General features: G+C 41.1%; 1 protein-coding gene across 1 annotated transcript; it reads right to left on the reverse strand.

Moving 5' to 3' along the window:
• Positions 1-455: 455 nt before the first annotated feature.
• Positions 456-14513, reverse strand: sypl2a (synaptophysin-like 2a). The gene is made up of 6 exons (XM_020485785.2): positions 14253-14513; positions 13990-14064; positions 3811-3929; positions 3262-3460; positions 2862-3035; positions 456-2686 (listed from the first exon to the last, which is right to left on the reverse strand). Exons 1-6 carry the CDS (start codon positions 14265-14267, stop codon positions 2564-2566), a joined length of 705 nt encoding a protein of 234 aa, XP_020341374.1. The 5' UTR covers positions 14268-14513; the 3' UTR covers positions 456-2563.
• Positions 14514-19004: the final 4491 nt, after the last annotated feature.

The following is a 19004-nucleotide window of genomic DNA, read 5'->3' on the forward strand; positions in this document are numbered from 1 at the left end:
TTAGTGGCCGTTCTGCCCCCGCACAAGGTGCACCTGTGTAATGATCATGATTTTTAATCAGCTTCTTAATATGCCACACCTGTCAGGTGGATGGATTATCTCAGCTAAGGAGAAATGCTCACCTACAGAGATGTAAACAGATTTCTGCACAACCTTTGAGAGAAATAAGCTTTTGTGCATATGGAAAACAATTCTGGGATCTTTTATTTCAACCCATGACACGAACAATTTACATGTTGGATTTATATTTTTGTTAATTGTTTATAAAGGGATAAGGATTTGGGGTTGGGCATGACTGTCTTCAAAACAGTGCTACCTAGTGGGCAAACAAATTACTGCAACCTTAGTTGTGAAATGCAATAGCGCCATCTTCTGGCAAAAAAAATGCACTTTAGTTTTACTTCATAGGTAACATTACAGTTACAGGGCAGTGAACACAAACATCAGTACAGAGGTTGTTGCAGCTCTCTTATCCTTTAATGTGTTGTCAATACAGAGGATGTACAGACGTTTATTTTGTACAAACATGGAACAAAATAAAAAAGAAATACAGAGTCAAATTTCAGAAATCCCATTCGAGAATATAGAAGACCCACAAGTCTGACTTCTACCCTAAAAAGCTAGGTTATTTCTATTAAAATGGCACAAATGATCTAGATCAGTGTCTTTTGATGACTGATATTGACTCAAACCTTCCCTTTGTAAATAACTACAGAGGCCAAGGCGGTATGAACGGCACTATGTGGATTGCACAATGTCTGCATTTCCCTCAAATCACAACTCATAAGTCAATGACATTAATTACAACACTTAGTGCAAAGCAACAACAAAAAACTCAAGTTCCATTCACTTCCCATAGAGCTGGACAGACTTTGCACGTCATCCCCACATAACCATCAAACGCAATCATTGCCGAAATTAAATGTAGGACCAATGTAAATAAGTGAGGGGGAAAAAAGAAGCATTATTCAAAAAAATACAGCAGGATTCACCACATTTTGGCACCTACATGTTGCCACTTGTTACTTGGCGGCGCCATGATTAAGTCTAGCTTGTCCAGTGGTGCCAAATAAAAAGCAACAAATCTAGGACCCGTGTTTGTATAAAAATGACTCCGGTAGAGAAGCTGCATAAAATATATTTTTCTTAGCACACAGAAGCCATAAATTAGCTTTAATTTTATTTTTTTATTGACCAATGAATGTTGGTAAAAAAAAAGAAAGAAAAAAGTATAAATAATGACTTTTCTAAAGTTGCCGTATCCCGTTCAAACAACATTTTTGAGAAGAGTCAAATACATAGGGAACTTAGTGTTGTAGTTGTTTGAATGGTCACCTCCACAATACACAAATTTAAAAAAAGTTTGGCTAAATTTTCCAAGATATCCACAAAAATACCACTTATCTGCAGGTTGTTGAGCAAACATACACCAACCAGCGCTGTCGAGGACTATAGGCACTGACCGTTTGAATAACTAAAACAGACAGCCGTTACTAAAAACGTGTTACATCAACTTGACTGTAGCCAAAATAACTTGGTTACTCTTTGAGAGTAAGTAATCTCTTAACCAGATACTGATATTTGGTGTAAATTACCAAGGCACTTTTCATACGGTTAACAAAATAATGACAAAAAAGCCATACCACACGTCAAAGAGAGGAACGCATTGTACATCAGTAACGACTGCAATCAAGTAGCTAACACAGCTCTAACGAGTTAAGTGCACCAAAGCAATACGCTTTCAGACACAGAAACGCAACATCAATGTATCTATGAGGTCCGTTTCAAAACACGCAGTAGTAGTGGAATATTAGGGAGTTACTGAAAGGCCAATAGTTAAATTGTTTCTTATTTGAAAGGGCCAAATTTAGACCTGAAAGGCAACCTAGAAGAGGGGCTTTCAACATGACCTTTGACATCTCCTTTAACAAATTCATGGGAAAGGAGGAGACCTTCAGACAGGCAATTACTGTATGTCAACCCAGCATTACTGAACTTCCTCATATGAATCAAATATAGGGAACAGTTCAGCTACAGTAGGTTGTCTGCGAGCCCTGTTTTGTGGTAGGCCTATGTGATCGAAAGCACCTGTTCTAGAGGAACCGACCAAATCAAACATGTTGGATATCACAAATACCCAGATCCCCATCAAAGTGTTCAACTCAAGCCACGTTCACAGTAACTGAACACATTTTATGTACAGTAAAGGCACTTAGTTTGGAAGGGAAATTCCATTTAAAAAAGTAAAAAAATAGTGATCACTCTGTAAATTGGGGTAGTGTTGAGTGCAGCTAGCAAATCAATCATATTAACTGACCAATTCTATGAAGAGTAGATAAACAACAACCTGGGTTCACTGTGGTGAAAGTTAGAGATGGGCAACTAACTACTATCCCTCAGCTTGAGCCGAACACTCGTCATTGAAAAGGGGCCTGTGTTGTTGGTGGTTAAAAAAATTAATTTTGCTCTACATTTTAGTTTCTTTCCTAATAGGGTTACACTGTCAGTCCCAAGCACCTTTGCGATTGGCTTGAACTATAGAGGTGGAGCTTCTGTGTGCCAATTAAGAGCTGGGGACTCCACCCTCCATGGTGGTTGCTGGGTTGGAGTCTTTGTGGAATGGAGTCTCCTTAAAGATGAACCAACAGTTACCTGCCCACAGGATGAGGTTCAGAAACCCGAAAATCTTGACAGAGGAGGAAGAGTACAAAACAAAGACAAAACACAAACAAAGGAATTACAAATGCTACCCTATACCTGTAGCCCTGTCATTCACGCTCAACTTGCACATTCACATTGAGAATTAGCTAGAAAATGCAGAACACTCTGAATAAAATGTATTACAATATGAAATTGCTCACCACAGAGGCATTGAGTTTTCCCATGGACGGGTACTCTCCAGGTGAGCACTGGGGCTGGCAGGCCTCAACCAGGTGTAATGGGTTGGTGGCCCACTTCACATCAGTCAGGCCCTTCCCCCAGGCAGAGGAGGACACCAGCCACAGGAAGGCAAAGGCACCAGTCACCAACAGGTCCTGGGAGAAACACAGGGCTATATCATCACTATATTACCATGTTGAGGACAGAGGTACGTAGCTTTCCAATCAAATATCATTACAACGATAAGGCTCACGCCTTAACTATTATAAAAATGGTTCTCCAGCTATTCTACAACTATACTGTAGTAGTAATAATAGTCTACTACACAGTAACTAACATACCAGTGGTAAACACGAGATACTACGGTATCTTTAGACTCACAAAGGTGGGTCCGCGGCCCTCGCGGTACACATGCTGGTAGCCCAGGTAGAGCACCAGGGTGGCGGTGCAGTACAGGAAGCCCAAGACACCGACACTGACATAGAACTCGGCTGAGGAGGAGTAGTCGCCCTGGAGGTAGGTCGCATTCGCAGCGCTGCTGTTACATGCAGGCACCATGAAAGGGCCGTAGCTAGACAACCTAGAGAGTAGTGAGGCGGTTGAGAAACAAAACCAAATCTATAAAATCAACTGTATGGCACGAATGCATTTCAACCACAAAAACACTTAAGAGGCAAGAGTCAGAGACAAAGAAAATGATGTTGGTGGGAAGATTAGTTTGTTTTTTTCCATGTGTGAATGCAAGCATATCACAACCAGCTTAAGAGTAAATAGGCCCTTCAGCAGATTTTACACAACTTTTGTCAGGGATAGGCTTACTGTGAAGACCATTAGGTAGGCATTATAAAAGAAGATATCACAAACACAGAATGACAATTACAGTAATGTTGTTAATTTGCAGCTCCATCTGTGAGGGATAACAGGTTTTACCTGAAGGGGTAGCTGAACCTTGCCCCTACGGTCTTGAGCTCCTCCCCCACACATTTCACAAGGATTTGGGTCGTCCCAGAATAACCCCCCGTGGTGGCAAAGGCAAAGATGGTGAACACCTGCACAGAGAGAGGAGAGTCAGGGTGCATCTCAATGGCCTGTCGCTTCCTTTCCTCATCCCTTTGCCTTAACCTGCACTGATCTAGGGCGCATCATTCTCATACCCGAGTGGGCAGCTAAGAAAATATCTTTCCTGGTAAGGATGACTTGTTGTCAGAGGCCTAGGCTGTGTTTTCAGATAGGTAGAGTGGGAGAGACAAGGAATGACAGGTCCTTTACAATTCCTATTGCTGGTATCAAAACCTAGATGCCATTGCCTGCTGTTGTTCCTTTGAGCAAGGTACTTAAACAACCCCCCCCCCCCCCCCCCCCCCACAACAGCTCCCTGGGTGCAGTGTGGTAGCCCCCACACCTTTCCAAAAACCTGTCTGTGTATACACAACCGTTCAAAAGTTGGGATCACTTAAAAAATATTATTGTTTTTGAAAGAAAAGCCATTAAAATAACATCAAATTGAATCATAAATACAGTGTAGACTTTGTTAATGTCGTAAATTTCTGTTGTAGCAGGAAACAGCTGATCTTTAATGGAATATCAGCAACCATCACTCCTGTGTTCCAATGGCACCTTGTGTAAGCTAATCCAAGTTTCTCATTTCAAAAGGCTAATTGATCATTAGAAAACCCTTTTGCAATTATGTTAGCACAGCTGAAAACTGTTGTTCTGATTGAAGAAGCAATACAACTGGCCTTCTTTGGACTAGTTGAGCATCTGGAGCATCAGCATTTGTGGGTTCGATGACAGGCTCAAAATGGCCAGAAACAAAGAAGTTTCTTCTGAAACTCATCAGTCTATTCTTGTTCAGTCTACACCAGCAAGAGGACAAGTACATTATTGTGTCTGTTTCTCAAACTAGACGCCTCAAGTCCTCAACTGGCAGCTTCATTAAATAGTACCCGCAAAACACCAGTCTCAATGTCAACAGTGAAGAGGCGACTCCGGGATGCTGACCTTCTTGGCAGAGTTCCTCTGTCCAATGTCTGTTTTTCCCCCATCTTAATCCTTTCTTTTTATTGGCCAGTTTGAGATGTGGCAAATGTACTTGTCTTCTTGCTCAGTTGTGCACTGGGGCCTCCCACTCCTCTTTCCATTCTGGTTAGAGTCAGTTTGCACTGTTCTCTGAAGCGAGTAGTACACAGCATTGTACGAGATCTTCAGTTTCTTGGTAATTTCTCACATGGAATAGCCATCATTTCTTAGAACAAGAATAGACTGACGAGTTTCAGAAGAATGTCCTTGTTTCTGGCCATTTTGAGCCTGTAATCGAACCCACAAATGCTGATGCTCCAGATACTCAACTAGTCTAAAGAAGGCCAGTTTTATTGCTTCTTTAAATTAGAACAGTTTTCAGCTGTGCTAACATAACTGCAAAAGGGTTTTCTAATGATCAATTAGCCTTTTAAATTATAAACTTGTATTAGCTAACACAACGTGTCATTGGAACACAGGCGTGATGGTTGCTGATAATGGGCCTCTCTACACCCATGTAGATATTCAATTTATTTTTAAATCAGCCGTTTCCAGCTACAATAGTCATTTACAACAGTAAAAATGTTATTTTAATGGGCAAAAAAATGTGCTTTCTTTCAACAAGGACATTTCTAAGTGACCCCAAACCTCTGAACGGTAGTGCATATGCGTGTTTTTCGGATGGGATGGGTTAAAAGACGAAGTCAAATTCTGGTTGGACACTTGACCAATAAAGTGATCGTAATCTCCCCTGATTTAGTCATTTAGTTGTATTAGCACCTTCACAAACATATCCTAATATAACCTACATAAGACAGTATATAGCTACATTTAACTCACACTCCACACGCTAATCTCCATCATAGCTGATCAGAGAGCTGTTCTGAGCTCTGGTTCTGTAACTTACAACAGAGAGGAGGGAGAGCGATGTTCCAACGGGCAGGACGTGGAGCCATTTGAAGTGGTAAGATGTTCCTGCTGCAGCAAAGTTAACAGGCCTGAGAAACTGTCATAAAGCGTGGGGATTGGTGACTCAGCAAGAAAAACACCAACTCCAGCAGAACGCCCCACTGGGTTCAGGTCTGACAGGAAGAGGCCCCCCGACATTGCCCACATCACCAGCCAACGTTCTGAAAACCTGACTTGGCAGAACTGTGGGGATCTCACAACCACCCTGGTAACCACTTCCTCTGCTCATAGCTGAATAGTGGGGAGAGATTAAGGGGTGGGGAGAATGGCGCACACATCCGCAAGCTAAAACATACACCACTCTCTCCCCCCCGGAGTAAGAGTTTCCCTGTGCTTGACCTTTTTCCCACTCTGCTCACCACATCAGCTTCCCCTACAGCATCCTCTTGTCATACAGGAAACTCCCTCCCTCAGTGAGTGCTGAGAGAGCTAACTGACTAACACTGACTGGCTCCAAACAGCAGAATCTGACTGACTGTCTAGGGGTGCATTTTAGGGCTCAAGTTGAGCAAGGCGAGGTGCAGAATCGCTGATCTGTAATGAGGAGTTATCTGGGATGCAAGGTGACTTGAGGATCAGTGATTCTTTACAGTATGACAGCAATGTAGTAGTCCATCTCCAAACACAGGTGTATCAGGTGAAAAGTGATTGCATTAGTTTTGGAACCGGGCAGCCTCCCACGAGTGAGCAAAATGGACCGTTTCTCCCATTCACTTATCAAGAAAACATCCCTGGTCATCCCGACTACCTCTGACCTGGCAGACTCACGAAACACAAATGCGTCATTTGTAAATGATGTCTGGCTATCCATTAAAAAAAAATACAAGAAAATTGTGCTGTCTGGTTTGCTTAATATAAGCACTTTATAAAGTTTTATACTTTTACTTTTGATATACTTATGTATATTTAGTATCACAACATAACTGAGCGACACAGGTTACTGTTCTATTTGTGAAGGGCGCTCCTCCCTCACCACTTTTGCCGTTCACATCACGGGCCTTAGAACGGTGCACCGCAGTTCAGCTTAAACTAACTCTGCCCAAATTCCCTTGTTAGGTGCTTGAGGCAGCATTCCAACAAATAGGTGCTTGTGAGCAGATCCCTCCTCCAATGAAAACATCTGATGGGACGTGTAGCACGTCCCAACTTCCTTTTCAGAATAATGCCCGTTGTTCTGAATATAGTCCCAACTCCAACGTTGGCTGAGGCACGTTCCCACATGATCACAATCAAATAATTTACATAACAGTTGAACGGTGCATCAGAAACCATGAAGTTTCCAGGGACCGTAACATATTGAAGTCACTATCAGATACAATATAGACTTGCAATCAAGGACAGTGTCTTTTCCAACAGAGTATCAACACAAGACAAAAGTTCCTGAAGTGTAAGGGTAAAATACTGGTCATTTCAGTGGCAGAGCCAAACAGGGAAGAAAACTTTTCAGTGATAAACTACTACGATGGTCAAGTGAACTTTGTGGGAATTGGTTTCATCTTTCAGGTGTTTGGCACAGTAAAACATTTCTGAGCTTTCATATCACCGCCCCCACCAAACCCCATTCCAACGATCCCCCAGCTCAGCCACCCTCCAAATAAACCCTCCACTATGCAGTTTCCTGAGTAAGTAACACACCCAACCTCCCTGACTGAGAATGGGAGCACACACAGGCTAGTACATTCATATAGTTTGTTTAGATGGGAGTTAAGGGATATGGGGATGTTAGCAAGCCTTTGTTATACAAGCTGGTGCCTCAAAGAGACTGGCTTGTATCGTTGTCATGGCATATTGAATAAGCTATTACTTAAATACTGGAAGTCAAATGATACCCCAACGTTAAGATTTAAGAATCAAATGGGTTTTTTTAAATATAGAAAAAAAATCTTGCAGCAGACAAATAACATAACACATTTTGAAGCCATATGGGGCAGAGTCCGACAAGCTTTACAAAGAACATTAGGTGTGGATAAGATGGAAGCAAGTGTGTTAATGTCTGTAAATGTTAAGTTATTGTTTTTGTCTATGTAGGTTTTTGTTTATTGTATAAAAAAAGGAAAACTAGACTGAACAAAATATAAAAACGCAACATGCAACAATTTCTAAGATTTTACTGAGTTACAGCTCATAAGAGGAAACCAGTGAATTTAAATAAAATCATCGGGCCCTAATCTATGGATTTCACATGACTGGGCAGACGTGTAACCACGCTACCCCCAGAACCTCCACATCCAGCTGCATCACCTGCGGGAACATTTTAAAACTCATTGATTGGCTGGGCTTGGCTCCCCAATGGGTAGGCATATGACCTCCAAGAACCACCCATTGGGGAGCCAGGCCCAGCCAACCAGAATTAGTTTTTAAACGATCCCACAGGTGATGCAGCTGGATGTGGAGGTCATTGGGGGTTACACATCTGCGGTTGTGAGGCCGGTTGGACGCACTGGCAAATTCTCTAAAAATATATTGGAGGCGGTTTATGGTAGATAAATGAATAGGGATGCACAATATATCGGTTAACATATTGTAATCTGCCGTTATTAACCAAAAATGCCAACATCAGTATTGGCCCAATGTCTAGTTTTACGCCGACGTTAAAATCTGATGCCAAAGCTATCGTGCATACCTATAAAAACGTAGGTACATGACTTAATGACGCCAAGTAAAAGTTTGCGCTCCACGTGCAACACAGCATTCATAACTTAGCCCACAACTCAAAGGCGAAATCCATTAAAGCCAAGATAATGGAATTCATTGCCCTTGACAATCAACCGTTCTCTGTCGTGGGTGATGTTGGTTTTCGCCAACTGGTCGAGCACCGGTACACACCACCAAGTGCGATGCATACTATGGAACGCCGTTTGGATCTTTGCGTGTCAAAAAAGATACAGTAGCACTGTCAAAGCTGTACAAAAAAAGTCTGCAAACACCAGCCACGAACGATGCGTTTACAATACAGTGTTGGTAATAAAGCATCACTTGTTTGACCGCAACTTCTGGGGTAGCTAGCTTTAGCTTGGTACCTAGCACCAATACAACCAGTCTGAAAACAAATGACCAGTACAAACTGCAGTCATTTTCACTATTTTTAGCAATGATTTAGGAATCCTTGTAAGTATTAGCTAGTTTGCCACTTGTTGTTCGCCAATTAAAATTGAACTTCAGTTCAAGAAAATAAATAGCTAGCCAGCTACTTAACCCTGTTGCCCAAAGCTAACGTTATAAGCAGCCAGCTAGCTTCATCTGGCTAGTGAGGCTCGACTGGGCCGGGAAGCTAGCCACAATAAGGATTCGGCGCAATAGTATAATTTGCGGTTTGCCTTCAAAATAAAAAGTATATAATTGACAGTAATGCAAATTAATAGTAATAGTCGAGTTATGCCATACTTTTATTTTGAAGGCTAATCGCAAAGTACACTATTGTGGCTTGCGTCACATAGATGGGTCCGACAATTAATCAAATAATAACAGTCTTATAAATTAGAGAAATTTTAAAACGACACCTAGCTATATAGTTACCTAGCTACCTATAGCTACTGAAACATATGTTTTTCTATGTTTTGGGGGAAGAACATTGTTTGCATTCATGAGCTAGATAGCTTTTTATTTTAATGACCAGCACTGTAGGACTGCGAGTCAACTTTACCAGCATCATAGCATACACATCGATGAATCGTTGTGACATATGAAATACAAGTGATTGATTACACCTGTGTAATACCTACGTAAAAAAATGTATGAAAGTGTTACATTTTTATGTGACATGAAGTCATATTCAAGTCCTGATTGGTCAACAAGCTTATTTGACAAGACAAATAGTATTATTTGACACGTTAAATAGTGTTATTTGACGTCTCTTTTTTGACACGCAAAGACCCAACCGGCTTTCCATAGAAATCCTGGTTGAGAATGAAACGACTGAACAATGAAACAGCACATAAAGTGAAAGAAATAGGTTTTGATTATGTTTTACTGGTAATGGAGATGTAAATGCCAACAAAATAACTTTTTGGTCAGTGTGTGTGTGTAACCTTTATATAGGTTAGGCAAGTCAGTTAAGAACAAATGTTGATTTAAAATGACGGCCGGATGATGCTGGGCCAATTGTTCGATGCCCTATGGGACTCCCAATCACGGCCAGATGTGATACAGCCTGGATTCAAACCAGGGAGTATAGTGACGCCTCTCGCATTGAGATGCAGTGCCTTAGACCGCTGCGTCCATGTGTGTTAAATAGTTAACTGTACTAGAATGCTTAAAAGGCCACAAATTTTAAATATCGGTATCATTTTTGGGGGGCAAGGAAAATATTGGATATTGGTATCGGCCAAAAATGTCACATCACTAGAAATTAACATTAAATAATCTGGCAACAGCTCTGGTGGACATTCCTGCAGTCACCATGCCAATTGCACGCCCCCTCAAAACTTCTGTGGCATTGTGTTGTGTAACAAAACGGTACATTTTAGAGTGGCCTTTTATTGTCGCTAGCACAAGGTGCACCTGTGTAATGATAATGCTGTTTAATCTGCTTCTTGATATGCCACACCTGTCAAGTGAATGGATTATTGTGGCAAAAGGGAAACGCCAAATTAGTTTACATACCAAATTAGTTTACATGTAAACTAATTTGTAAAACAAAATTGGAGTGAAATAAGCTTTTTGTGCATATGGAACACTCCTGGGATCTTTTATTAGTAGGCAAGCCATGGTTTTGCACCAGGATCACTGGTGTATATAAAGTAAACCCTGCCGCCACTCCCTCTCTGCACTGACGCTCTGAGAATGTTGTGTTGCAGCGTTGGCCAGGATTTACAGTGCATTTCTTGGTAACTGGCCACTCCCCTCTCTGGCCAGAGAGGCATGTTGCTGGCTGGCACAAGACAGAGGAAAGGGAGAGGGGGGGTAGTCACTAATGCTAGAATGGACCAGAGTGGAATTATGGTCAAAGAACATAAGCCCTTTCTAATTAATTTAGGGTGAGGGTAAAGTTACTGGTTAACATAAAGCTTAGAGGTTTTAAAAAAGTACATTTTGGACTAGAAAGTCTACATTTATGTCCTCTTGCATGGCCAGATAGTGATGACTAAGGGAGAGGACGTCCTGGATTGGATACAAACTCCAACCTAAAAGATAACGTCTGTCTTAATTACCTACAGGGCTCTGCCACTGGCCGATCTACTAAAACACACACACACCTTAAGCATACACAGACAGTACATTAACAGCTGTCAACAGTTAGCCTAACGCACAGGCAAAATATGCACGCACTAACGGCAGTCTGAATGTAGTGCATACAAAAACAATACCAGTACTGTACAGAGTACACACTCAAACAGATATGCATATGTATACAGTAGGACCTATACAGAAACCCGAAGACAGAATGCCCATGGATCAGAACCAGAGGTCCTCCTCCTTGTATCCTGAGCCAGCTACTCAGTCAAGTTATAAAGTTCATGAATCCAAGCTATTTCTGTTGCAGCTGCTGACATTCACTTTGGACAGCCGGCTACACCTCTAAAAAAGTAACTTCACATAACATCCCTGCTCGAAATTGCACACTATCAGCTAATTAGCTAAATATCTCTTACACAGTGCAGTATATGTAAGTCGGCCTTCCAATGTGCTGGGCTGGGCATTTCCAGTATATTTTTTGGGGTCAAATTTAAACATTATTTGAGTGAACTTTACTTGTGAACTGTTTGATTTGGGTTGAATTATACTGACTTGGAGGTGATTCTTTGCTGTATAAGCAGCTAAAGCAAACAGTGAAATCAGCTAGTGACAAACTATGGACATTCAAGAGTCATTGAACTTCACATCAAGTCACTAAAGTGCTCTACAGAAATGTAGCTCAAGGAGGAAGCACTGTGAAAAACCCATCATTCAGTTATTTCATTAAGCAAGCCCATGTTAGGAAATAAATAGCTACCTGCCCTGTATATCATAAGTGGAATTTCCATGTCCTTGTACTCATGGCGGTAACAAATTAGGTCAGGTGCCTAGTTGCCCTGGTTACTAATGAGCACGAGGAACTTGCAAATTGGGTTTGCACTGCGTACGGGATCCATTAGCCTTCTAGCTCTCAGTTTGTGGTCACAATAATGCTGACACTATCTGCAACAACTTTGTTCCGGTCATAGAAATACCAATATACCACTCTAAGTCCAGATCTAGCTAGGTCATAGGTAAAGCATCAGTCTACACTCAGACGTTAAATTATACCACAGCATTTTTGAATACTTATTCTGGCCTTCCTGACAGGCCACCCCCAGGTGTTGAGGGTAGGCAATAACACATCTGCCACGCTGATCCTCAACACTGGGGCCCCTCAGGGGTGCGTGCTTAGTCCCCTCCTGTACTCCTTGTCACCCATGACTGCGTGGCCAGGCATGACTCAAACACCATCATTAAGTTTGCTCATGACAAGAAACAGTGGTAGGCCTGATCACCAACAACAATGAGACAGCCTTTAGGGAGGCGGTCAGAGACTTTCTGTATCTATGGACATGACCCAGTTGTTCATTCTAAACGTTCCATTGCATACTGGCTGGCAAAGTTCTTATCCCTTGCTTGCTAGCTAGCCAAATACGGCTAACTTAGTCATGTTAAACAGTGCAACCAAAATAACAGTAGCTGCATTTGCATAAGCTGTTTTCTGGTGACATTTATTTGGATACATCAATAACAATTAACTAATGAGGCATGATTTCATCTGGCATAGAACATGTTCACTAGTCAGGAGACTGTTGTTCAGAGGAGATAGCCAACAACACAGCTAATACAATCACGTCAAACTGAAGCTGAAAATACTAAACCAGCTGCACTTTGTTTCGTTTGACCTTTTTTTCAATTGACATTTCTTTGTATATATATCCATGAAAATTATGCCAGCTGATTGGTGACTTCGATTGGCTGAGAAATGCTGCTTGCATGTCTGCTTCGTCCCGACTCTCGACAAGTTTATTACTACCGGACTGCTGGATATCGAATTTGAAGATTGAAACAATGTTGCAAATGTCAGAGGCAAACACCAAGGTTTACACAAATCTCTGCTTTTGAAAACTAAAATGTTAGTCTAAAAGAAATGTGAGATAACGTCTAGGTACTTTTTATAGTGGAGATCAAGTTTATCCATTGACTGGCTGGGCTGATGAGACAGTGGATTGCGCAGACAGGTGGAACAAAGTAAATGGCATTTTAAAATCATAGATTTATCTGGTGGTAACTTGTGGAAAAGAAACTGTCAAATGCAGTTTCAACCAATCAGTACTAGAACCAACAGTTGTAACCTATTCACTTTGTGTGTATATCGGTACTGAGGAATTCAATGGCAACAGTTAATTCTTACACTTTGTTTGAGTTGCTTTCGAATGCAAATGTCGAATTTAAAACATTAGTAATTTATTACATTGATTTTCATAATAGAAAGCTAACTAATGCTTTGGTTAGCTAAACTAGCAAGTATGTTTGGATACCAAGGAAACAAGTTTAGCTACCTATATAGTACACTTGCTAGCTAACTTCTGTGGATGTTTAACACATTTTAACACAGCAAATGTGTTAATTTATAGAGATGGTATAAAAGGATCAACTTGGTACTATGCATTCACTTGAAAATAATGCAACTCCATGTAAGGTTAGTTCCACTCCGCAAGCGGGGTCGTGTAACACACTTTGCACGTCATTAATTATTTTCCATAGAACGCATAGTTAGACAGTGGTTGATTATGCCTTACATAACGTTTACTATAACAACTCAAAACTCAAGTGCAAGATCATCTTGCAGGGGCGACTTGCTACGAGTCCTAGCTAACCAAAATAGACAGTCGCTGAAAAGGGTGTTGCCCGATGAGATCTACGCACGAAGCTTTGGTGTTTGAGATTGTAGCTCGCCAACGTTAGCTAGCAGAGAGCTATATTTTAAGACAATCTACCTACTATCTGCATCAATACACTTGTTCAACTACTGAATAATGTTAAAAGTAGGTAGCTCGTTAACTGAAAAGCCAGCAACATTAACCAATAATGAGTTTAGTGCTTGTTTGGCAGCTTCAAGACGAGACATTAATAGATTGCACCACATATTTCGGTTAAGATATCTAATTAAGGGTATCTTACCCATTCTAGAACCCGAATAAATCCCAGAGGTTCTTTCAACGGTCCCAGGTCAAGTCTGAATCCCGAAAGCAGTTTCTGAAGTTGTAAAAAAAAGACGAAGACAAAACATCTGAATCATGACGGTGGTCAGGAATGATTTCAATCAAATTATTTGGGTTTGTAAAACTAGCTAGCTAACTGGCAAAAACATATTTACGAATGTTTGTCACCTTCACCGTTACAGTAGATAGCTAACGTTGGCTAGCTCGTGTCAGCCGACCCACCTGAATAAATTCCATGTTCAGAAGTTTTGTTCGTTAAGTTCCCTTTACTGGAAAAAAACGTATATTCTCCCAAAGCAACAATCTTGTACTTGGACGAACCTCTGGTTTACATTCGACTGAATTTTGGCAGGCAGATGTTGTAAAACTGCTGTCAAACTTTCTAAACTGTATAGGCACACGTGACAAGCAACTTGTTTTTCTTCTTCTTTGGTAAAATGGCGATCGTACATTTTGTTTGTGCATGCCGCCACCTACTGTGCAGGAGTGTCGTCGATCATGATACATTTTGTTATAAGTAAGAGGGAAATGAACAAATTCCACCATCAACTACCCCTACACCACAGGAGGCTGCTGAAGGAAGGACGGCTCATAATAATGACCGGAACGGAGCAAATGGAATGGCATCAACTACATGGAAACCATGTGTTTGATGTATGATGTATGTGTGATACCATACCCCTTATTCAACTCCAGCCTTTACCACGAGCCCATCCTCCCCAATTAAGGTGTGACAAACCTCCTGTGACCTACACCTATAGACCACTATCCCATAACAACAAAAAACATTACCACATTCCACTACTTTGACCCTAACTGATTCTACATCAGGCCGACGGCCAGGCAGGATGGGACTCTTTTGTTCAACCCACCTTGTAACTCTTCTGCAGTAAAATCTCATACACCTAAGTACTTCTCTGCAGCTGCCACCACAACATTTATTTCTGTGATACCATTTCTGCGATACAGTTGATAACCATGGCAATGAATGCAAAGAAGACAACCTTACTGAAGTACAAATTCATATCACCCCATATTCGCCAAGGCCATATTACTCAACCTTGACCCATCATCCTCTACTCTTTTCACTGCCTCACCATATGACACCTTCTGTTCTACTCTGGCAACCTCAACCGGTCTCTCTTGCACCGGACACTTCTGATCCCCAAAAACATGGCACTCCCACAATTGACACAGTTTAGTCATGACTATCCTGTGAGGATCCAAATAGGTCAGATCAGCTTGGCAATGGATTTTTTATTTGACCTTTATTTAACTAGGCAAGTCAGTTAAGAACAAATTCTTATTTTCAAAGACGGCCTAGGAACAGTGGGTTAACTGCCTGTTCAGGGGCAGAATGGCAGATTTGTACCTTGTCAGCTCGGGGATTTAGACTAGTAACCGAAAGGTTGCAAGTTCAACACTCTAACCACTAGTCTACCCTGCGATGACTTCGTGTAGTACATCTTTTGATTAGTGATGCACGGTTGATGCATGGAATGTGCCTTTGTTTTACATACGTTTTCCGCTGAAACTCTAACAAGTTCTAAAGCGAATACTGGAACAATATGTCTAACATAGAACATGTGAAATGGTCAGTGGTGATCTAAAGATTAATAATGTCATTTTGGTTGTTATTTTGTGATGCCATTAAACATGTTATAAAGGAAATACTGTAACTTGAAAAGTATATACACTTCATGTACGAAGTCTCCATCCTCTACGTTGTGTATGAAATGTGACAAATGATTAAAGTGTTTTTGTTAAGAGAGGGATGTGATCTTAGAAACTAAGAGGTAATTGTTTCTATAACTTTGTACAAGTGAGTAGTCACTGCTCCTTGAGTGAGGTCAGAGAGCCTGTCAGCCTCACAAACCGTCCATTTTGAATGAACTGTATAAAATGGTGTGTTAAGAATTAACATATCAGACCAGAGAGGCGTTGAGCTGCAGCTCACGTTCAAAGTGGTTTGAACAATTATATCTCAACACGAGTTAGAGACGATACTCATCTCCCGTAAAATCACTGCCGATATTCACCTCTCCGAAAATCATAGCTGTCCTAAGTAAATATCTAGAAAAGTGAACTTAAGTGGGACCATTCTACTACTCTTCTCAAAATCACAGAAGTACGCTACTCTCATCACTCAATGGGAACAATCGACATGGCTGGCTAAAGAGGCAACTTTAGGAGCGAATGGAAGGGAAATCAACTCTGTAGTTCTGTTCAGGACTACACGAAAAACCAAGGCATTTACACGTAAATACATTCATGATTATAAACAGGCGAGTAGTTTCTAAATGTACCAAAGTATTATGTCTGTCCTTCTCTCCCTGTCCCTCACCATCCCTTTTGTAACAAGCCGCCATATTGTGTCAGTCCGCTAGGGACCTGTTTCTAATGTAGTAAGTGTGTATGTTTATCTTGTGTTACCATTTAGTTGTTTCCTAGAGTCGGGGATCCCTTTGGGTGCACGTTTTGGCTTTTGCCCTAGCACTACACAGCTAAAAACAGGCAACCCCCCCCCCCCCCAAAAAAATGTGTTTTCATTTTTAGCTTAAAACCTTGTGTGACTAGGGGGCAGTATTTTCATTTTTGGAAAAATAACGTTCCCGTAGTAAACGGGATATTTTGTCAGGACAAGATGATAGAATATGCATATAATTGACAGCTTAGGATAGAAAACACTCTAAAGTTTCCAAAACTGTAAAAATATTGTCTGTGAGTATAACAGAACTGATATTGCAGGCGAAAGCCTGAGAAAAATCCAATCCGGAAGTGCCTCATGTTTTGAAAGCGCTGCGTTCCAATGCATCCCTATTGAGCAGTGAATGGGCTATCAACCAGATTACTTTTTCTCCGTATTCCCCAAGGTGTCTACAGCATTGTGACGTAGTTTTACGCATTTATGTTGAAGAATACCCTTAAGTGGCTACATTGCGCAACTAGTCACCTGATGGCTCCCAGTGATTCTCGAGTAAAATATAGAGGTAGCCATTATTCCAATCGGTCCTACTGAAAAACCAATTGTTCCGGTGGATATATTATCAAATAGATATTTGAAATACACCTTGAGGATTGATTATAAACAACGTTTGCCATGTTTCTGTCGATATTATGGTGCTAATTTGGAATATTTTTCTGCAATATTTTGACTGCAATTTCCAGGCGATTTCTCAGCCAAACGTGAAGAACAAACGGAGCTATTTCGCCTACAAAAATAATATTTTTGGGAAAAAAGGAACATTGGCTATCTAACTGGGAGTCTCGTGAGTGAAAACTTCCGAAGCTCATCAAAGGTAAACGATTTAATTTGATTGCTTTTCTGATTTCCGTGACCAAGTTACCTGCTGCTAGCTGGACAAAATGCTATTCTAGGCTATCGATAAACTTACACAAATGCTTGTCTAGCTTTGGCTGTAAAGCATATTTTGAAAATCTGAGATGACAGGGTGATTAACAAAAGGCTAAGCTGTGTCTCAATATATTTCACTTCACTATTTCACTATATTTCACTATTCACTTTTCATGAATAGGAATATTTTCTAGGAATATTTATGTCTGTTGCGTTATGCTAACTAGTGTCAGTCAATGATTATGCTCCCTCATGCGGGATGGGGAGTCACTAGAGGTTTTTAAAATGTGGGTCTCTGCCCCACCTGCCCTGAATGACGGGTCGCCACAGAGCGTGATCATAATTATTTTAGTGATCCATGGTAGACGTCCTTCCAAACAACAATGCCCCCAACCAGCTGAACTGTATTTGCACTTGACTGTTTATGGATGAGAAAGTGAAATTGACATTTCCAAAAAAGTTTAGCGGGGATGCTGCTTTGCGATCTATTGCCTAGGACAGGGCTCTCCAACCCAGTTCTTGTCGTAGAGATACCATGCTGTAGGTTCACTCCAACACTGATCTAGCGCATTTAATTCAATAATTAGCTGGTTGATAAACAATCGGATTAGTTACAACTGGGGTTGGAGCGAAAAACCACAGGAAGGCAGGTCAACAGGAACAAGGTTGGATAGCCCTGACATCAACAGCCAGCCAGGGTTTCATTAAATAAACTATAGACAATACTTTTATTGCACCCTGAGGGCTAATTAAACTGATGCATTTGGCGATGTTAAACTTAAAATTTACTGGCACTATGAAGAATAGAGTAGCCATACTAACTTATGAGGCTTTGCTAAACAAGACATTTCTAGAAACACCAATATAAAGCCTATGCGCACGGTTCTGTCTGTCTGCCCCGATCCTCTATCTTAGCTATAAAAAATGTAAAAACCCTAGTGTGTGTTTGGTCTAAGGTCTGTTGCATGAAGAATAGCTCAGCCTATTCACCAAAAAACCCTACTTTAGTGCACTTGCGCGAGACACTGCATACAACACCCATTCTGCCAACGCACACATCCCTGGGTCGCTCCCCTTTTCAGTTCGCTACAGCCAGCAACTGGAGCAAGCTGCAACAAACAATTAAACTGGACAGTTTTATCTCAATCTCTTCATTCAAAGACTCAATCATGGACACTCTTAGACATTTTTAGCTGCTTTGTGTGGTGTATTGTTATCTTTACCTTCTTAACCTTTGTGCTGTTGATTGTGCCCAATCATGTTTGTACCATGTTTTGTGCTGCTACCATGTTGTTATGTGTTGCAGCCTTGCGTCTCTTTTTATGTAGTGTTGTGTCTTGTTGTGATGCGTGTTTTGTCCTATATTTATATTGTATTTTATTTAGTTTTATCCCAGGTCCCGTCCCCGCAGGAGGCCTTTTGCCAGGCCGTCAGTGTAAATAAGAATTTGTTCTTAACTGACTTGCCTAGTTAAATAAAGGTTACATTTTTTTAAAGTCAAGAATTTGCTAAATACTGCATTGGGATAGCCTACATCTTTTGATTAGCGATGCACGGTTGTGACTTTCTACCTGGTGGCCGACACACCTACCTATGACTGGCTGTGCCCCCCTCCCATC

This window comes from Oncorhynchus kisutch, linkage group LG1 (assembly GCF_002021735.2).
Source record: "Oncorhynchus kisutch isolate 150728-3 linkage group LG1, Okis_V2, whole genome shotgun sequence".
Taxonomy (NCBI): Eukaryota; Metazoa; Chordata; class Actinopteri; order Salmoniformes; family Salmonidae; genus Oncorhynchus; species Oncorhynchus kisutch.